Source organism: Balearica regulorum, chromosome 24 (assembly GCF_011004875.1).
Source record: "Balearica regulorum gibbericeps isolate bBalReg1 chromosome 24, bBalReg1.pri, whole genome shotgun sequence".
Lineage (NCBI taxonomy): Eukaryota > Metazoa > Chordata > Aves > Gruiformes > Gruidae > Balearica > Balearica regulorum.
Genome location: NC_046207.1, coordinates 2,675,006 through 2,692,700, shown reverse-complemented (window position 1 = coordinate 2,692,700; position 17,695 = coordinate 2,675,006). Strand labels below are relative to the sequence as shown.

The 17,695-nt window shown below is 53.1% G+C and overlaps 1 protein-coding gene across 2 annotated transcripts in view; it reads left to right on the top strand.

Moving 5' to 3' along the window:
- SCN4A (sodium voltage-gated channel alpha subunit 4) overlaps positions 1-17,695 on the top strand; it is a 33,665-nt gene that overhangs the window by 348 nt on the left and 15,622 nt on the right. The window contains exons 2-15 of one of the 2 annotated variants that reach the window (XM_010300090.2): positions 261-379; positions 1,333-1,422; positions 2,105-2,233; positions 2,376-2,467; positions 4,192-4,500; positions 6,245-6,308; positions 6,717-6,858; positions 7,683-7,895; positions 9,903-10,058; positions 10,320-10,443; positions 11,162-11,400; positions 13,234-13,407; positions 13,718-14,074; positions 17,112-17,540. In XM_010300090.2, coding sequence (XP_010298392.2) covers positions 261-379; positions 1,333-1,422; positions 2,105-2,233; positions 2,376-2,467; positions 4,192-4,500; positions 6,245-6,308; positions 6,717-6,858; positions 7,683-7,895; positions 9,903-10,058; positions 10,320-10,443; positions 11,162-11,400; positions 13,234-13,407; positions 13,718-14,074; positions 17,112-17,540 — 2,637 coding nt within the window. Of the gene's footprint in view, positions 1-260; positions 380-1,129; positions 1,423-2,104; positions 2,234-2,375; positions 2,468-4,191; positions 4,501-6,244; positions 6,309-6,716; positions 6,859-7,682; positions 7,896-9,902; positions 10,059-10,319; positions 10,444-11,161; positions 11,401-13,233; positions 13,408-13,717; positions 14,075-17,111; positions 17,541-17,695 lie in introns of those variants that run through there. The other variant, XM_075775141.1, reaches the window with a different exon arrangement.

The window sequence follows — 17,695 nt, the reverse complement described above, 5'->3', positions numbered from 1 at the left end:
AGAAAAAGACCAAAGCATGGACCTCCTCTTCTTTCCACCGTGCCCCAGGGTCTCATCTGAGCCCATCTTGGTGATCCACAGCCCCAGACCACTGTGGTTGCTTCTCCTCCAAAGCAGAGCATCTGTTCCTTGGCAAAGTCCTGAGCCTTTGGAGATTGGAAGCATGTATAGAGGTCTTGCCTCTAGTGGCAGTACTTCCAGGGGTGTTCTGGGGGTGTGCAGAAGGGCTAACCCATCTCCCTCCTCTCTTTTCTCCACAGACATTCATAGTCCTCAACAAAGGGAAGTCCATCTTCCGCTTCTCGGCGACGCCTGCTCTCTACCTGCTGGGGCCCTTCCACCCCATCCGCAGAGGAGCCATTAAAGTGCTTATCCATTCATATCCTTGCCCTCTGTGATGCTGGTCCATTGCCAGGTCAAACACTGATGCTCAGAGTGCAAAAAGCCCTGGGAGAGGGCTGAGAGAAGTGTTTCATGATGGTGTGGTGAGCAAATCTCCTGGGCTGGCCCCCACCATGGAGGGGCACAGCCATCCCAGTGCTTTGGTCCCTTCCCAAGGAGTGGGTGCTTGAAGGCTTTGGACACCTTGGTGGCACCAAGAGCTCGGTCTTGGTTGGGGAAGGGAGGAATCCGTTTGGTTGGAGAAGGGAAGAAAACTAAGTGGTGGAACTTCCTAGGAAGAGATTCAAGGTCTCTGAGGTCTGGAGAGACTCAGAAAGGACGGAAAATGTTTACAGGTCAGGGGATCCTGTCCCATCTGGGAAGCGGGTGAATTGTGGAGCTCAAAGGATGCTTTGGGAGAGGGAAGGTAGAGGAGCCAGTACATTGAGGTACAGGGAAGGAGTCAACTTGAACAGTGCTGGGGCTTTTGGTGTGACACAGAGGTGGAAAGACAAGAAAGGACCCCAAGAGCTAGAGGGGCCCTAGGATGGGTGGGAAGTGATGCTAACAGAGCTCTGGTGGCAGCAGTAGTTGGTGGCCGGGAGGTAGGAGGAAAAAGAGGAGGTGTTTGTGGCAGAGGGGTCAGACAAGTGGGCAAAGCTATATCCTGGGGTGATGGAGAGGAAGGAGCACAGGAAACAAGGGAGGCAGATCCAGCACCACAGAGATGGGGAAGGGAGCAGAACAGGAGGGCAGGGACCAGGACCATGTGTGGGAGCAGGAGGACTAAGGGGAAAGTGTGAGCCAGGAGAGAGCTGCAGGAGAAGCAAGTCAGGGTGTGGGACCAAGGTGGCAGCCAGGATAAGAGGAGAAGGGGTGCTTGGCTCCATAACCGTGTGAAGGGGCCAATCTAGGCAACAGCTGCAGCATTTCTCCTTGACCAGGTTTTAATTTATTCAGCATGTTCATCATGATCACAATTTTAACCAACTGTGTGTTTATGACGCTGAGCAACCCCCCAGCGTGGTCCAAGAACGTGGAGTAAGTCCCTGCCTCCCGTGACCTCTTCCGGCTATGGGAGACCATCCCAGCTTGGCCATCCTCGGGAGGGACAGGACTAAGGCTGAGACGGGGGTGTTGGGATCCAGGCACCCTTCAAAGGAGGAGAGGTGTCATTGGAAGATGCTGGCGGCCCTCTTGATCTCAGAAGGGATGTCCATGCTCTACAGTGGGCATTGCAAAGAGTGGGAGTGCTTCAGAGCTGCCCAAAATCTGGTGGGGTCCCTGTGCCAGGAGGCCATTGCCAAGCAGGCTGGGCTGGGTCAGTGGTGACGGTCTTGGGAGGCTGAGCAGATCCACCAGTCCAAGCAGCATGGACAACCAGCCCCAGGTGGGAAGGGGAAAATACAGCATCTTCTGCTGCAGTTCTGCAGTTGGGTCTCAGCAGGGTTTTACAGAAAATGAGGTGGGGTGGGACATCAGCAGGGATCACAGGTGTTGCAGAATGGTCACCAAAGGGAGTGGTACCTCAAATGTGCCAACTTGAGGTGAGGTGAAAACCTCCCCCAGTGCCAAAGCGTCCCAGGAACGCAGCAGCTCATGACCATGAACCCCCAAACTCAGCTCCCCAAGGTGGTCCCACTGGCAGGGGTGGATAAAACCTCATCCTGAGCTGGTCCTTGGAACCAGGTGAGCATCCTCTGAGTCATTGTTCCCATTTCAGATACACCTTCACTGGGATATACACCTTTGAGTCCCTCATCAAGATACTGTCGAGAGGCTTCTGCATCGACAACTTCACATTCCTGCGCGACCCGTGGAATTGGCTGGACTTCATGGTCATCTCCATGGCGTGAGTTTGGTGGGGTTTGGGGAGGACAGGAGTTCTGGCCACCGCACCCGGGGGGGGACGCGATCTTGGGGAGGAGGGCTGAGAAAGAGGGGGGTGGGTGCCCAGCAGAGCCCTTGAAGCCCTCTCCTCTCCTGTCCTGCAGCTATATCACTGAGTTCGTGGACCTGGGGAACATCTCTGCTCTCAGGACCTTCCGTGTCCTCCGTGCCTTGAAAACCATCACGGTGATACCAGGTGGGACTTAAAGAAAGGGTCTCCTCTCCCCATTTTCCCCTTCCTTGAGCTCAGATTTTCCCACAGTTCAAAGCAATTCCTTTTAGTTCTTTCAGCAGCTCTAAGAGAAAACAGGGGAAATAAGGTATTTGATACTTACAAATTATTTTCCACATAACAATTCAGCTTTTTGGGTCAGGTCCTGCTGATTTTTACATCTTTAAGTTATCTGCACTCACTTGGTTGGTTGGCCCCTGAGAAGCTGTAGTGTTTTTAGGGCTCCTTGGAGATGCCTCAAGTGGGTTTGTGCTGATGTCATGTTTATGGGCCCAATTAACCGATACGCTTTGCTTGGTCCTTGGAGCCATAAATTCAGTTTTGTCCCCACAGCTGACTGCTCTGGTGCTAGGGCTGAGATATTTAATGGGTATTAGTGCAAGAGCCACGTGGTGAGTGTTTCACGTCACCCCAAACATCCAGCCTGTGGTTAGGACCATGTTATCAAATGCTTCTCATGGCTGTTTCCCACCAAATCTGATACCATCTCAATACCCAGCGTTGGTATCGCAGAAATGATAGGTCAGACCCCTTGAAGAAGTGTGAGATTGAATGGAAAATGATAATATCTTGTGGTGAATAAATTATTGTGTCCCTGCAGTTTTCAGATCTTTAGGGTTCGTATTTGAATGTTTTTTGCCTTCATCAAACAGGTTAAAAATTGCATTTAGAAAAATGTTAAGTTGCTACTTCTTTCTGGAATGACATCCCCCCAAGAGGCTCTGCAGAAATAGCAGTTGCAAAAATAAGCCGTTTTAGAACAGTTGTCCTCAGCATTTTCCCAACACAGACAAGCCCTTGGAGAACAGGGTTTTACCTAAATAGTTTGGGGAGGGGAGGAACTGACATGATGACAGGGATGAAAATCATGTGTGTTCAGAGAATTGCCTCCACGTGAGAAAGCTCTGTGCTCAGAGCTGCTTTTAAGATCAACGTCAGGATGTTCCAGCATCACCCATCATCCATGTAGACCTTGGGTGACAGGAACAACATCCTCCTTGTCAAAAGCCCACCAAGGATCTGTGGGCGAGCCTTCTCTGCGGAGGAAACGGCAGCGCTGGAAGGGAGAGATGAGTTAATTCCCAATGCTTAATGCAGATGTCACTTTGTCACCTTCACTCAGACACATTGGGGTTTCTCCAGCTTGAAGGGATCAGGCTGGAGGGTCCGGCTGGGCTCCCAACCACCCACGGGACAACAGCATGTGGGGTGTTGGACTACAGAGGTTTTTCTGGAGCTGAGAGCAGTGCTCAGCATCTTCCAGCTGGGCTGGCAAATAGCTTTTCCATGGGTCACAGCAAAGTGGTCTACTCTAGTGGTTTGGGCCAAAAAAAGGCCAGATTGTGGTATTTGGGGAAAATATAAAGCCAAAAGGAAGTGATGGCTGCCAGGCTGGGGTGGGCTTTGCCTTGTGATACCCAGGTTAAGGTTGGCATGGGGAAGCTTGGCTGGCACTGGTCCAAGGGTGTCAGTTTTTGGGGGAAGAGTTTAGGCTGCCCAGCAATGTGTGGGGACAGAGGGGCAGCTGGGAGGCAATGTGGGGCACAGAGCTGGGGATCTGAGCACATTGGGTGAACTTGGTGATACCACACGTCCCCACCGGATCCAGCACCTTTTGGGAACACCATAACACGTTCTCCACAATTAGCAAACAAGCGATTAGCTCAGAAGTGACACCTCTCCCCTAGGGCTGAAGACAATCGTTGGGGCTCTGATCCAGTCAGTGAAGAAACTCTCGGATGTCATGATCCTCACTGTCTTCTGCCTGAGCGTGTTCGCCTTAATCGGTCTCCAGCTCTTCATGGGGAACCTCCGGCAGAAGTGTGTGCGGTGGCCCCCCCTCAATGACACCCTGCTGGGGGACTTGGGGCTGGACAACGACACGTTGGCCAACACAACACTCTACGGCAACTTCACTGATGGCATTGTCAGCAACTTCACAAACAACTTCACCAGCAACAACACCTTTGATTTCGAGGCCTACATCAACGATGAAGGTAAACGCTTGTGCATCTGCTTCTCCATTGACCCATCACCCTGGTTTGCTCCTCAGTTTCCTTGTTCTTCCTCCGTGTCAGACCGAGATGGTTTTCTTGCATGGATCTTCCTGCTAAGGTGCTTTGCAGGGAGATGTGGCCAGTGGATGAAAGAGGGATTGTGCATACTCACAGGATGGACAGATGGAATCAAATCCTCCTTGCCAGGGAAAATGCAGTCTGCCTGGGCAAGCTAAACTCCTCTAGAAAGGTTTCACCATGGAGAGGCTGGACAAATCAGTGTCTCCATCTCTCCCACATGCTAGTGAGGCCACAATCTCCCCATCAGGGTGGGCACAGCAGGGACACCAGCCAACCCCCCAGGAGCAGATGGGACTTTGGGTGGAAAACCAGAGGGAAGGAGACAGGAATGACGTCTCTCACCCTCTTTCATTGCTGCATCAGAGCTGAGTCCTCCCCCAAGTACTGCTGCGTCCAGTGACCATTGCATGCAACACTGCAACAGCAACAGGAGGGGAAGGAGGGGAAGGTGGGATCAAACACAGGTGCTTGGACAGATCTCCAAGTTTGCTATTTTGCTACCACTTCTCTGAAACAAGGTTGGCCCAAAAATAATGTGTGGTGGATTTTTTTTGTTTATTCTTTGGTTTTGGGTTTTTAAACTCTATGAAAATGTAAAAATCTCAGCAAATCTGCCTGGCAGAGCTGCACGGTGGCAAGATGCTCCGCAGGGTTGTTTCACGTCTCATTTAGGGCACCCGGCAGAGCTCAGCAGAAGGTCGAGTTATGTCTCAGCTGAGCTGCTTCACTCAACTGTACAAGTAGCTCTGGCATTAATTACAGGAAGGCTTCCTGGTAGGGTGCAAATTCAATATATAGGATCTAATAAGTGCAGTGCAAATAGCAACAGCACCCTGCAGCCATGCGTTCAGGTTAACAGCTATTGGAGCCAGGCCAAAGAACGTATCGCCTGGAGATTCACAAGCGGGACATCTCCTCGGTGAGCCCACGCATGTTAAATAAAAGCCTGGTGGCAAGAAGCCAGGCAGAGCTGGGAATGCTTTGAGGAAGCTCCAGAAATCCCTGTGTGGCTCCTGGAAGGGCTGTGCTAGGTGATGCCCAGGATGGGGTCCAGCTGCCCTCTGCCATGTCTTGGGGTGGATGTCTCCAGGTGGTCATCTGTGTCCCTGGGGGCGGGTGACCCATGGTGGCACTGCTTGGCAGCTCCTGTGGCTCTGGGTCTGTGCTCATGCTGCAAGGAGGAGCTTTAAGGACCCCTGGTTTTCCCACCAGGTAGGGGCTGGTTGGGATGGGAGCAGCAGGAGGAAGGTGATAGCAGATGGTTTCCCCAGGCTTTTTTGTGACCCCCTGCAACCCCCCATGCTCGGTGCTCCCTGGGAATGCCCTGCTATTTTGTACGTTTTCCCAGTAAAACAGACCAGCCCTGGTCCTTTGACCACATGTTTAACCCACCTTCCCAGGAGGCCTGACCCTGGTCAACCTGGCTGTTTCCAGAGCTCTTTGTGGGCTTGGGAGCCATCTAGTTGGGTCGGTGAGACAATGCCATGAGCTCTCTGAGCTAGTGCCAAGTAGCTCAATGCAAACAGCAAAGTCAGCAGAGAGGAGATAACCCAGTGCCCAACACTGGGATCCAGGGAATTTCCCTGACAGCGAGAAGCTGCCAAGAATTTGAAAATCAATTTTTTTTTTTTTTCTATCTCTTCTTCTTTCCCCAACTGCAAAGCCAATTTCTACTTTCTGGAGGGAGCGCTTGACGCCCTGCTCTGCGGGAACAGCAGCGATGCTGGGTGAGTGCAGCTCACGCTGGTGGCTGAGGTCCCCTCTGATCCCCTAGAGGAGACACGGCAGCCAGCGCAGCCCGTGGGATCACTGATGCTTGGGATGGGACAGCATCGGGGCTGGGAATGCGGCTCTGCAGGTGAATGGCCCGGGGATCCCGACTGTATCAGCCTGGAGGGGGTATCGGTCCAGGCATCCCAGCTGTACCAGCTTGGGGGGGTACCAGTTTGGGCATCCTGACTGTATCAGCTTTGGGAAGGTGGTATCAGTCCGGGCATCCCAACTGTATCAGTTTTTGGGGGGAGGGTGTTCTGCTGAAGCATCTCAGCACCTCCAGGGATGGAGCATTTCGCTGGGGTTGCAGGAGGGGCAGCGCCGGGGGCTCATGCCAGCTGCCCCCACGGCTCCTTTGGTAGGAAGTGCCCTGAAGGGTACCAGTGCATGAAGGCAGGGAGGAACCCGAACTACGGCTACACCAGCTACGATACCTTCAGCTGGGCTTTCCTGGCCCTCTTCCGCCTCATGACACAGGACTTCTGGGAAAACCTCTTCCAGCTGGTAGGCACCATATTTTTATCCTTGTGTAAATGTTCCTCTCATTTCGATGCTGTCCGTGGTCTAGGGCAGGTAAAAAGTCACTTGCCTGGAAACATGTGGGACCTTGTCCTGTGGCTTATGGATCTAACCAGGATCAGCAGAGATGGGGCATGGTCCCATCCAGTTCCCCAACCTGAGCAGTGCAGTGTATTTTCCAGGGCAAGGCCCAGGTGTGCTTCAGCAGTGCTGTCAGCTGCATCATGGAAATCAGGGATTTATAAGAGTATCTAGTAGATCTCTGGCTTGAGCCAAGGGAGAGGGTAAGGGGGAAAAGCTAGGTCACTTGGGTCATACTATAGGAAGAAGTTGCAGGCACCATGAAATCCCAACTGACCCTGGGTCCAGAGATAAAAGTAAACCTATGTGTAAAGGCCACACATGTCCTCTGGAAATCATTAAGTCCAGATCTGGAATAAGACAAGGACTGCTCTTGGTCCAGGGGCGAGACTTGAGAAGTCAGGGTCTGAGAAACACCAGCCCCTGTAACAGCAAAGCGAGTCTCTGATGACATATTGGTCCCATCTCCACACACGCAGCCCTTGGGCTGCCAGGTAGCACAGAGCAGCGTGGGTGGGTTTGCTGATACCTGTGGCTGTTTCACACGAGTCCTCACCCAGTGTCATGCACTGCAGGAAGGTCAGCTGGGCAATGACCAGTTGGGGAAGGTGGGAGCAAAATATTGTAGTCCTACCACAAATGGGAGGGTACCCTGGTGCAAGACCTTTCATCACCAAACCGATGTCGTGCGGACGTGGTGTGACAGCCCGTGCCTCCTCTTTCCACAGACACTGCGTGCAGCAGGGAAAACGTACATGATCTTCTTTGTGGTGGTTATATTTCTTGGTTCCTTCTACCTCATCAACCTCATCCTCGCTGTGGTGGCCATGGCTTACGCAGAACAAAATGACGCCACGTTGCTGGAGGAGCAGCAGAAGGAGGAGGAATTTCAGCAGCTCATGGAGCAGCTGAAGAAACATCAAGAGGAGCAAGAGAAGATGGTTGGTGGAAAGTGTGGAGGCCAAAATGAGGGACCTTAGGAACAGGGGGAGAAAATGGGAGGCAGCGATAAGCATGGTAGTGCCTCTATTTATGTAAAATCCAAGAATAAGCCCCATTTGGTCCACAGTAAGCAAAGATAATAATTGAGTAATTTATTTTGGGGGTCACAGCTGAATCAAGATGTTGAGATATTAACCTGGGTGGGGAAATAAAAAAGCTGAAAAGATTTAATATCCACATCCAAAAAGCAACACAGGGAGCACTGGGAGGCAGCAGAGAGGTGCAGCACAGCGGCGTGGCATTGCTTGAAAGGAGGAGGTGAGAAATAAGGCATAAAAGGCACCAGAACTAACAATACATCTTCCTGCAGCACGTCAAGAGCAGGAAACCTGGCGGAGAACCTGCACGGTCAGATTATGATCAGGGTATAGAAGAAGCACTCAGGGAAAATAGGGCAGTTGCAGGAAAGCTAAATGCATTAGCAAACCATTTGCTTTTGGCCAAGACTGGAAACAGCGGAGAGGGCTCCAGAGACCCCGCGTCTCACCCCGGGACATCCTGGTGTCCTTGCAGGAGCCGAGGCGCAGGTCTCAGTGTCTGGCCTCACTGCTGTCCCCAGGACACGAGCAGATACACATGCCTGATGCTGCAGGGAGTTTGCACTGATATTTCTCTGAGCTGGCGCCTCTAAGGTGCCTGATTTCCATCCATTTGCTCCACTGGGGTCCCAGGGTGTTACCTTACCCCCTTTCCTGTCCTTGGGAGTCTCTTTCCAGCACTATAAAAAAGTGGGCACAAGCTTCTGTGATGTCTGATAGTGCTGCCCAGCCATTTTCCATCTCTAATCATCATTCTGATCTATGTCAGCAACATCCTCTGGAGACATCCCTGCAAATCTAACTGTTAGTCTGGGCAAAATACCAGCTTCCTCGTGTGTAGACAGAGACACAAAACAGTGTTTTCCTCTCTCTAGAGCCTCTATCTCTCATTGCTTATCTGCGCTGAGCCACAACATCCTCCTGAGGAAGTGGCTTGCTCTTATCTGGCTGCTGCTGTTTGCAGGATGGGTCTAAGCAAGCCCTGCCCGAGGGATGGGGACTCCAGGGCTGAGCATAAAGCTGGTGCTGTGGCCGGTTCCTTGAGCAAATTAACCAGCGAGTTGCCCAAAGGCTTTATTAAGGGATGATACTCGTTTATTGTCACCTAGAGAAATGGAGTAGACAGAGGGGAACAAGGCTGAGAGTGAGGGCAAAGCACCTCTGAGAAATGGGCGCTCAGATCCATTTAATATCTAGAGCCCGAGTGTGGAAATCGTGTTGCGTCTTGGCCATTTGTGGTGGGAAATGTGCGTGGCGTCCTTAGTGCTACCAGAGGGTGCAGTGAACTTCAGATATTAATACATAATACTGCTGTCAGAAAGGGGAAAAAAAAAAAAAAAGAAAAAAAAAGAAACAATTGCATGTACAAATGAAAACCTAATAAAACAACATTTGGAAAAAAACCTTAAATTCTGAGCCAAAGATTCACAAATTCAGTGCAAGTCCAAAAATCTTGGACATCACATTTCAGCAAGAGCTTTGAAGATTTTGCTTCTTTCTCACGTGGGATGAAAGCATGCTTTAAAGATTAAAATTTCCTGCAAGACAGAAATTAGACAGTTGGCATAGTTTTGTCCTTATGAATTATTCACCCTGACCAAATTTGAACAGATCTAATACTGCTGTGCAGCGAGCTTGGTACGGCAGGGTGTGCAAGTGAAAAGGAAAGGTTTGCAACCTCAGGCGCGTGCTGTTTAGCTACTGCAAATTGTTATCCCCCATCGTTGATTGTGAGGATCTGAGTTTGCTGCCCAGATCCTGCAGCAGCAGCTCTGGAGTCACAAAGTCCTGCCCAGGACAGTCCTGGAGCTCCATCCACCCCCCGTGTTAGCCTGGTGCCCTGCAGCGGCGGTGGGAAGCTCCCGATGGCTGTGGACACGCAGGTGATGGAGACGTGCCTTGCTGCAGTTGCAGGACCAGCGGTCCAGCAGCGGTTCCCTGCCCAGCAGTGCGGCTGAGAAGGAGCGTGACTCGGACCTGAACAGTGACCAGGACAAGGCAAAGGACTGCAATGGGCAAGTGGTCCCCAAGGTCGTGCTGGAGCGGTCTGCTACGGTGATTGAGGTACGTGCTCGGCTGTCTCTGCTGTCCCTGGAGGGTGCCCACCCTGATGGAGGGACAGGTGGAAACCTTGGTGGAGGGACAGGCTTGTGACCAGCTTGTTGTGGGTCCTACAAGCCTTTCTGCTGCTCACCTGAACCTCCCGTGTTCCACCCCAAGGTCTCTCCAGACCATGCCCCTTTTCTTCTGCCTGCTCTATCTTTAAGTGCATTAAATAGCCTGCAGCGCTCTGCATTTATCCCCTGTGGCCTCCTCTCCTTCTAGTTCAACCCAACCAACAAGCCGGAGAAACCAAACCACAACCACCTCACTGTGGGCAAGCAAGACGGGCCAGGCCTTGAGAAGAGAGTGGGGAGCGCCGTCAGTGTCATCTCCAACGCTGTGGAAGGTATGTCCTTCCCCAGCCTCAGTGAGGGCTCTGTGTGCTGGCTGTTTCAGCTCAGCCACGGTATGTTGGTGGGCTTGGGGTGCTCAGCACACGCCAGCGATAGCGGCTGTCCCCACGCGAGGGATGACCTGGGGTGTCCATACAGGCTCAGCGCACTGCAGTGATGCTCAGGCATGGCTTTTCATCCCAACTTGCTAGGGTGATGTGTGGAGGCAATAATACAAAATCCCTTGCAAATGAACAGGATTGCAATTGATTACAGCGGTCTCCAGAGTCAACCAAGATCTGTTGAGTGGCTTCCCGAGAGCTGCTGCCTCAGCTTCAGCAAAAATTACCATAGATTCTGCAACAACAGGTTTCTCAGCCCTGCCCTCCATGGGAACGGGCACGAAGCCCTCCAGCCACCCCAGAGCAGTTCCCCTGGGTGTCCCTGCAATCTCAGCATGGCAGAAACACCCCAAATCCTGCCTGGGTGCTGAGAGCAGGACTGGACCCACAGTTCCCTGACTGATCTGCCTTTCCATCCCTCTCTGGTTTGGAGGGTAAGGTGCCTGGGCATGGGAAGGCTCTTCCTTTTAGCCCCCATATTAAACTTGTAGATGGTCTAGGGCTGGTTCAGAACCTCAGGAGAGGTCTCCTCTAGGGGGTTAGCACTTGGCGAACCCAGGGGAGGACAGGAGAAGCCTACACTGATGTCATTTTTCCTTCCTGCCCTCAGAGCTGGAGGAAGCTCACCAGAAGTGCCCGTCCTGGTGGTACAAATTTGCCCACACATTCCTGGTCTGGAACTGCTGTCCTCTGTGGCTGAAGCTGAAGGCATTTGTCAAGCTGGTGGTGATGGACCCCTTCGTGGACCTGGGCATCACCATCTGCATTGTGCTTAACACAGTCTTCATGGCCATGGAGCACTACCCCATGACAGAGGAGTTTGAGAACGTGCTGACCGTGGGGAACCTGGTAGGCAGCTACGGGCATCCCGTCCTTCCCTGTTTAGAGCCACAGCAGCCACCACATCCACCCTGGTAGGCAGATCCCCTCTGCTGCCGTTGTGTCACCTGAACAGCATGCATGCATGCCAGGAAACATGTCCCAGCTGCTGAGAAAGTGCTGCAGGGGTCTGATCACAGCATCCCTGTGATGGGTCGGACTGCAGGATGGCTCCGATCAAGGGAAGTGATATGGGGGTGGGATCCATCATCCCTTGCTCTTTCCGCTGAGGCTTCTGACTTGCTTGGTGCATCTTGGCGATGCCGATGCAGCCATGGCCTTGCAGAGCTGTCCTGAGCCGTCTTCTACATTGCAACCCAGGGTCAGGCACGAGCTGCTGCGAGCCCTGGCTGACACCACAGCATCCTCGCGATGCTGGGTGGCCATGTGGCAGAGCTGGGGCAAATTCAGATGCTGGGAGCAAACAGGTCCCCACAGAGCAGGAGACAACAGTGCTAGCAACGGTTAAATAATAATAATCAGGACTTTTCCCAGTGAAATCACTGCAAATTTGGGCTGTCCTCATTTCAGGGGTGTGTTTAGCAGCCAGCTGTGGCTGCTCCTGCTTGGAGCTCGGGGTAAATGGCTTTCACCTTGATGCAAACTGCTGGTGGTACAAGTCCAGGAGGCCCCTGGTAGCTCTGGGAAATGCAGATAAGGGATGGCAGAGCTCTCCGTCTCCTCTCTTGCCACCTTGCCCTGCTCTAGCACCTGCCAGGGCCTCTCCGTGCACAGGCACTGGAGTGACACATGCCGGTGCCCGAGCCCCAGGCAGGCAGGATGACGCTCAGCACATAGCTGCTTTGTCTCTGGTTTCATTCAGGAAATACAAGGGGATTAATTGACTGTTGCTCGAAGCACGGTCATGCTGCAACGACGAGTCCTGCTTTTCCTTTGGGCCAGCGGCGGTTGCTGGCTGCATGTACACCCCAGTGCAGGGAGCCAGCGGGGCTGGGGGGGGGGAGGTGGGAATTTGCTGGGGAAGGGCCAGGGAGGGATGGGAGCAGGAGAAGCAGCTCCCACTGAGCCACATTCTCCCCCCACATCACCTGCCTGTGCCTGAGATGAAAGCAGCAGCACCTGCTGCCTGTCTCGCTGCAGGCAGAAAGATGGGCAGGCTGTAAGCAAAGAGAGCAGGGATCAGCTGCCAGGAACAGAAAAGGGGACACTTGTGGGCTGGCATGCAAAGGGGCATGTTGGGGAGCATCCCCTGGGATGCCGGTGCAGAAACCTTTCTATAAAGTGGAGGCAAGAACCTGTGCATCCCACCTCGATCTGCATCCAGGGCAAACTTTGTCACCAGGCCCCTTCTGCACATGCCGTGTCATGAAATTGCATCAAGGATGCTAATTGTCACATTGCTGATCCCGCTCCGGAGTAATGTGATAATGCACGGTGCCGTTGTAGTCCCAGCAAGAGAGTAATGTGTAAAAGCTGGATCAGCTTTCACAGGGCTCGGGGAGGGGCAGGGGCATCCCAGTAGCAGCCCAGTTCCCAGTGCTGGGAATCTCGGTGATTCAGTAGTTGTTCAAAGCAGGGGGGTCCCTTTGCCAATGAAACTTTTATTTTTAATTTCCACCTGCCAACACGCACCTTTGTGTCTCTCCAGAAGCAATCAGTCACCAATATTCCCAGCCTGGCCTCACAAGCTACACTGGGGAGGAGCTGGGGAGCTTGTTCCCAACTGGGACTGGACCTAATGGGATGAAATGCTTTGGGAATACACCAAAAAAGAGAGGTGCTACCCACACCAAGGCTCAGCACTGGCTTTCAAGCAAAGTGACAGGGTGCTGTTTCCCACAGGTCTTTACGGGGATCTTCACAGCAGAGATGGTCCTGAAGCTCATTGCTCTGGACCCCTACGAGTATTTCCAGCAGGGCTGGAACATCTTTGACAGCATCATCGTCACCCTGAGCCTGGTGGAGCTGGGCCTGGCCAACGTACAAGGGCTGTCCGTGCTCCGCTCCTTCCGCTTGGTACGTGTGGCGGGGATGAGCTGTGCTGGGGGGGTTTGGATGCAATTGCCACCAGAGTGGAGAATGGCTTGTTCAACCTCCATTATGGAGATCACCACCTTGTCCCCAGTTAAAGATAACACTGACAGTTGAGCTAAATATTTAGGAAAGTTGGAGTCTGTGCTCTTTGCAAAGCCGTTGAGTGTTTAATCCCTCCTTCCTTAATAAAACTGCCGTATGACGGTCTAATCCCAGCTTCACAGCCTTGCTGACACCTTGTGGCAATGAAAACCCCAGGTAAAACAACACTTTCTCTCCTTGCTCCTTGTAGCTGAGGGTTTTCAAGCTCGCCAAGTCCTGGCCCACCCTCAACATGCTCATCAAGATCATCGGTAACTCGGTGGGCGCGCTGGGGAACCTCACACTGGTGTTGGCCATCATCGTCTTCATCTTCGCCGTGGTGGGGATGCAGCTCTTTGGGAAGAGCTATATAGAGTGCGTGTGCAAGATCTCCCTCGACTGCACGCTGCCCCGCTGGCACATGAATGACTTCTTCCACTCCTTCCTCATCGTCTTCCGCATCCTCTGTGGGGAGTGGATCGAGACCATGTGGGACTGCATGGAGGTGGCCGGCCAGGCCATGTGCCTCATCGTCTTCATGATGGTCATGGTCATTGGGAACCTCGTGGTGAGTCTTGGAGCTGAGGTGAACCCTCAGTGAAAGGTGGGGAGCGAGGATGGAGGGTGTCGTGGGGTGAGGACACCTCTGCCTCTCACTCACTGGCCAGTGCTGTCCTGCTCAGCTCATCTACAGGCATGTAGACCTGTAGGCATGGTCTTGTTGGAGCTGTACAGGCTTGACCTCCCTCCTGTAGACCTGGTGGGTATGTGCTATGTGCTCAGCTCTGTGTAAAGCAGGGTAAGAAGCAATTTATGAGGGATCTTCAGGTGAAACTAGATCAGGAACAGAAGGGGAAACTGAGGCACGTAAAATTTAACAATGGCTTTAGGCAGATGCAGGAGCAACTCTGGGACAAAAGAAAGCTCATCTTCAAGCTGTCCTTTCTTCTCCACATGGCTTTTCTGGCTTTTCTCCCCATTTCCCACCTTCCCGCAATAAGAGGTGGAGACACTGGCCCTTTGTTCCCAGGTTCTTTTGGGAGCAGACCCACACAGAATGCTTTTGCAGATCCCCAGCATCCCCAGTCCTCACCGTGGTCCAGGTGGCATCCCAAGGATGCACGACCCCTCTGTAGTGTGTGGCTCCTTCCCCCATGTCCTGGTGAGCCCCTGGTCACCATCACCCTCCCTGCCTGCCCATTGCCTTCCCCACTAACCCGAGCTTCTCGCTGCCAGCACTGCAGGTTTGCAAGTTCCAGACGAGCGTGAAATCCTTTCTAAACTTGGTAACCCTCTCGCTGGCAGCTTTGAAGCTTGTTTTCCAGGCTGCGTGGGCCCTGCTCTCCCTTCTTAAGGAGCAAGGCAGGGGAGGGAAGCACGGCGGCTTGCCGAATTGCTCCTATTACTTGCCGGAGTTGTGTAAGCCCTTTGGAATTTGCTTTGAAAAACTATCTGCCCAGGGAGCTGCTGACGCCTCTCGGGTAGCTGCTCCAGTCCCGGGCTGGCACAGCCCTCCAGTGGGGTGAAAGCAGCCCCAGGGGGAAACCCGGACCACCCCACAGCTCAGGTCAGGGGCAGGACAGCTTGGAGTGTCCCATTTCGAGGGCAGATAATCGGGATTTGGATGCTGCTTGGCTTCCCTGGCTCATGCTAGGTGTTTGGGGCTGTGAACTGGTCCCCACAGCAGCACAGAGAGCTGTGCTGGCTGCAGAGCTCGCCCTGGGGTCTGTGCCGGGTGATGCTGGGCAGACGTGCATGCATCGAGCTCGATGTCTCCCCAGGCTGCCCGTCACCCAGCAGTCAGCAACAGTTTGTAATGCCACCTTGCAAGGGAGAACCCGTTCATTTGAGCTGCAATGCTGAACCAGGCTGCAAATCACCCATAAGCATCAGAAGCATCTCCAGAACGGTCTGCAGAGAGTGCAGGAGCTTAGAGACTGGGAATCACAGCTGGAGCTCCCTGGAGACCCTCCCCGAAAGGGGCTCTGGAGACCTTTCCTCTTCTGGAGACAGTTTTTGGAGTAGGACAGCCCAGCCACCCCTCCAGGAGACTTTCCTGGAAACAATATGGGGGCAGCACAATTTTCAGCTGGTGGGGTCTGAGGCAGCCCCCCCAGAGGCATAGCCCTACCTGAGATTGCACCCCAGCTTTCTGGGCAAGCTTTGCAGCTCCTGTTGTGCTCTGTGCCACTGCACGGGGTTCATTTAAAGCTAAGTAGAAAACACAGTGCACAACCACATACAGAGCCATCTTTGCCACCTTCATCCTCTTTGCCAGGCTCTCCTGGCCACGTCTCGGGTATTTCTGAGTCCTGGAGCCTGTCCTGCACAGCCTCCCGAGCATCCCGGCTGCAGGGAGGTGTGTGTTTCTCCCCACTTCCCCTGCAGAAGAATAAGGCGACGGTCGGTCATCCTTTAATGTTAATGACACTTTGAGCATTTCCTTTGGGGTTATTAAGGGAAAAGGGAGGAAGTCAGTCGAGTGACAAGGTAACGGATTCCTGTCCAAAAAAACCAGAGCCAACAGCAACTATTAGCTGTAATTGGTGCTTAACGTAAGTATTAAACCGATGGGATAGTAGGGATTTATTTAAAGATGCGATTTAAGTCATATGGTATGAGCCATGTGAAAACAGCAGTGACCTTGAATAGCAGCTAATTCCCTTCTCAGATACGCTGCTGGCACAAAAAGGCACAAACATCAACAGCTGTGGGCTTGGCCCATCGGCCGCCCTGCACAGCGAGTGCATGTCTGGGTGCTGCTGATGCTCCCCTACCCCGAGGAGAGCCCATCCCGCTCGTCTCCTCATGAGCTGCTCCAGGTTTCTGGCATGCAGCGAGTCCACCTCTGCCAGGCGAGGCTGCGGTGGGGTCCGGTCACGTTTTGGGCTTGGTGAAGTAGGAGAGATCTAGGGGAAGCAGGTGAGAGCCCGAGCTTGGAGATATATAGAGCATTTGCATCCCATGAGCTGACTTGTGCTGAGATGAAATGCTGCTCTCCATGGAGCAGAGCGGTCTCTGGTAGAAAGGGAGGAGGTTATGGCTGTGGCTCAGGCTCCTACAGGGCCCCAGGGTGTTGGAGACCCTCAGGAGCTTGCTGATGTCTGAGCTAGCAGAGCCAGCAAAAGGAGAGGATTAGTTGCAACTGGGAGGACAATAAGCAGAAGGTTTCTCCCTGGGAAGAGAATGGGGAGAACTGAGTTGCATCCCTGTGGGTGGTGAGGAGAAGCACCACAGGCTTGCGGAGTCCCACGTGGGGACCAGGCAGGCCAAGAGCTCCAAGAGAGCGAAGGGAGGGACACACTGATGGACCCACAGGGCACGTGGTTTGAGAGCGGCTGAAGCGATGACTTGAAAATGGATCAGCAGGACCCAAGAAGCTGGGGGTGATGTTGAGGGAGGAGTGAGGAGCACCATGTCCATGTCCTCCAGGAGATGGGGTTGGCGTCTCTGTAGTCCCTAGAGCAGGACAATGGAAGGAAGGAATCCCACAGCATGCTCAGTGAAGGGATCTTCACGGCCATGACTTGTCCCTGCTGCTCCAGCCTACAGGGATGATGATGGTGCCAGACGTCAGCACTGGTATTTGCTTTTGTCCCCACCAGGTGCTGAACCTGTTCTTGGCTTTGCTGCTGAGCTCCTTCAGCGCCGATAGCCTGGCGGCATCTGACGACGACGGAGAGATGAACAATTTGCAGATTGCTATTGGCAGGATCACCAAGGGGATCGACTTTGTAAAGACCTCTGTCCTCATGCTGCTCCACAGGCTGTGGAAGGGGAAGAAGGTGGCCCCGGAGGAAGAGCAAGAGCCAAATAAGAGGGACAACTCTGTGCTAAACCATGTGGACACTGGCCAGGAGCCCAAGTCAGAGTACCTGGATGGAGTGACTGGCAAAGAGCATTATTTCATGGATGAACTGGACCACATGAATTTCATTAACAACCCCAACCTGACGGTGCAGGTCCCCATCGCCTCGGAGGAGTCTGACCTCTACGAGGAGACGAGCACCCAGTCCGACACTGAAGATGCCAAGGTAAGAAAAGTGGGCGACAGGATTTTGACCCAAAAACTGGGATTGACCCATTCTTGTTGTGCTGCCCAAAGAATTGTGCTGGTTTGGGTTACTTCTAGATTTTCCACAATGTGTGGCAGGGGCCAAACTTGGGGTTTTTCAATCTGGCATTTCCC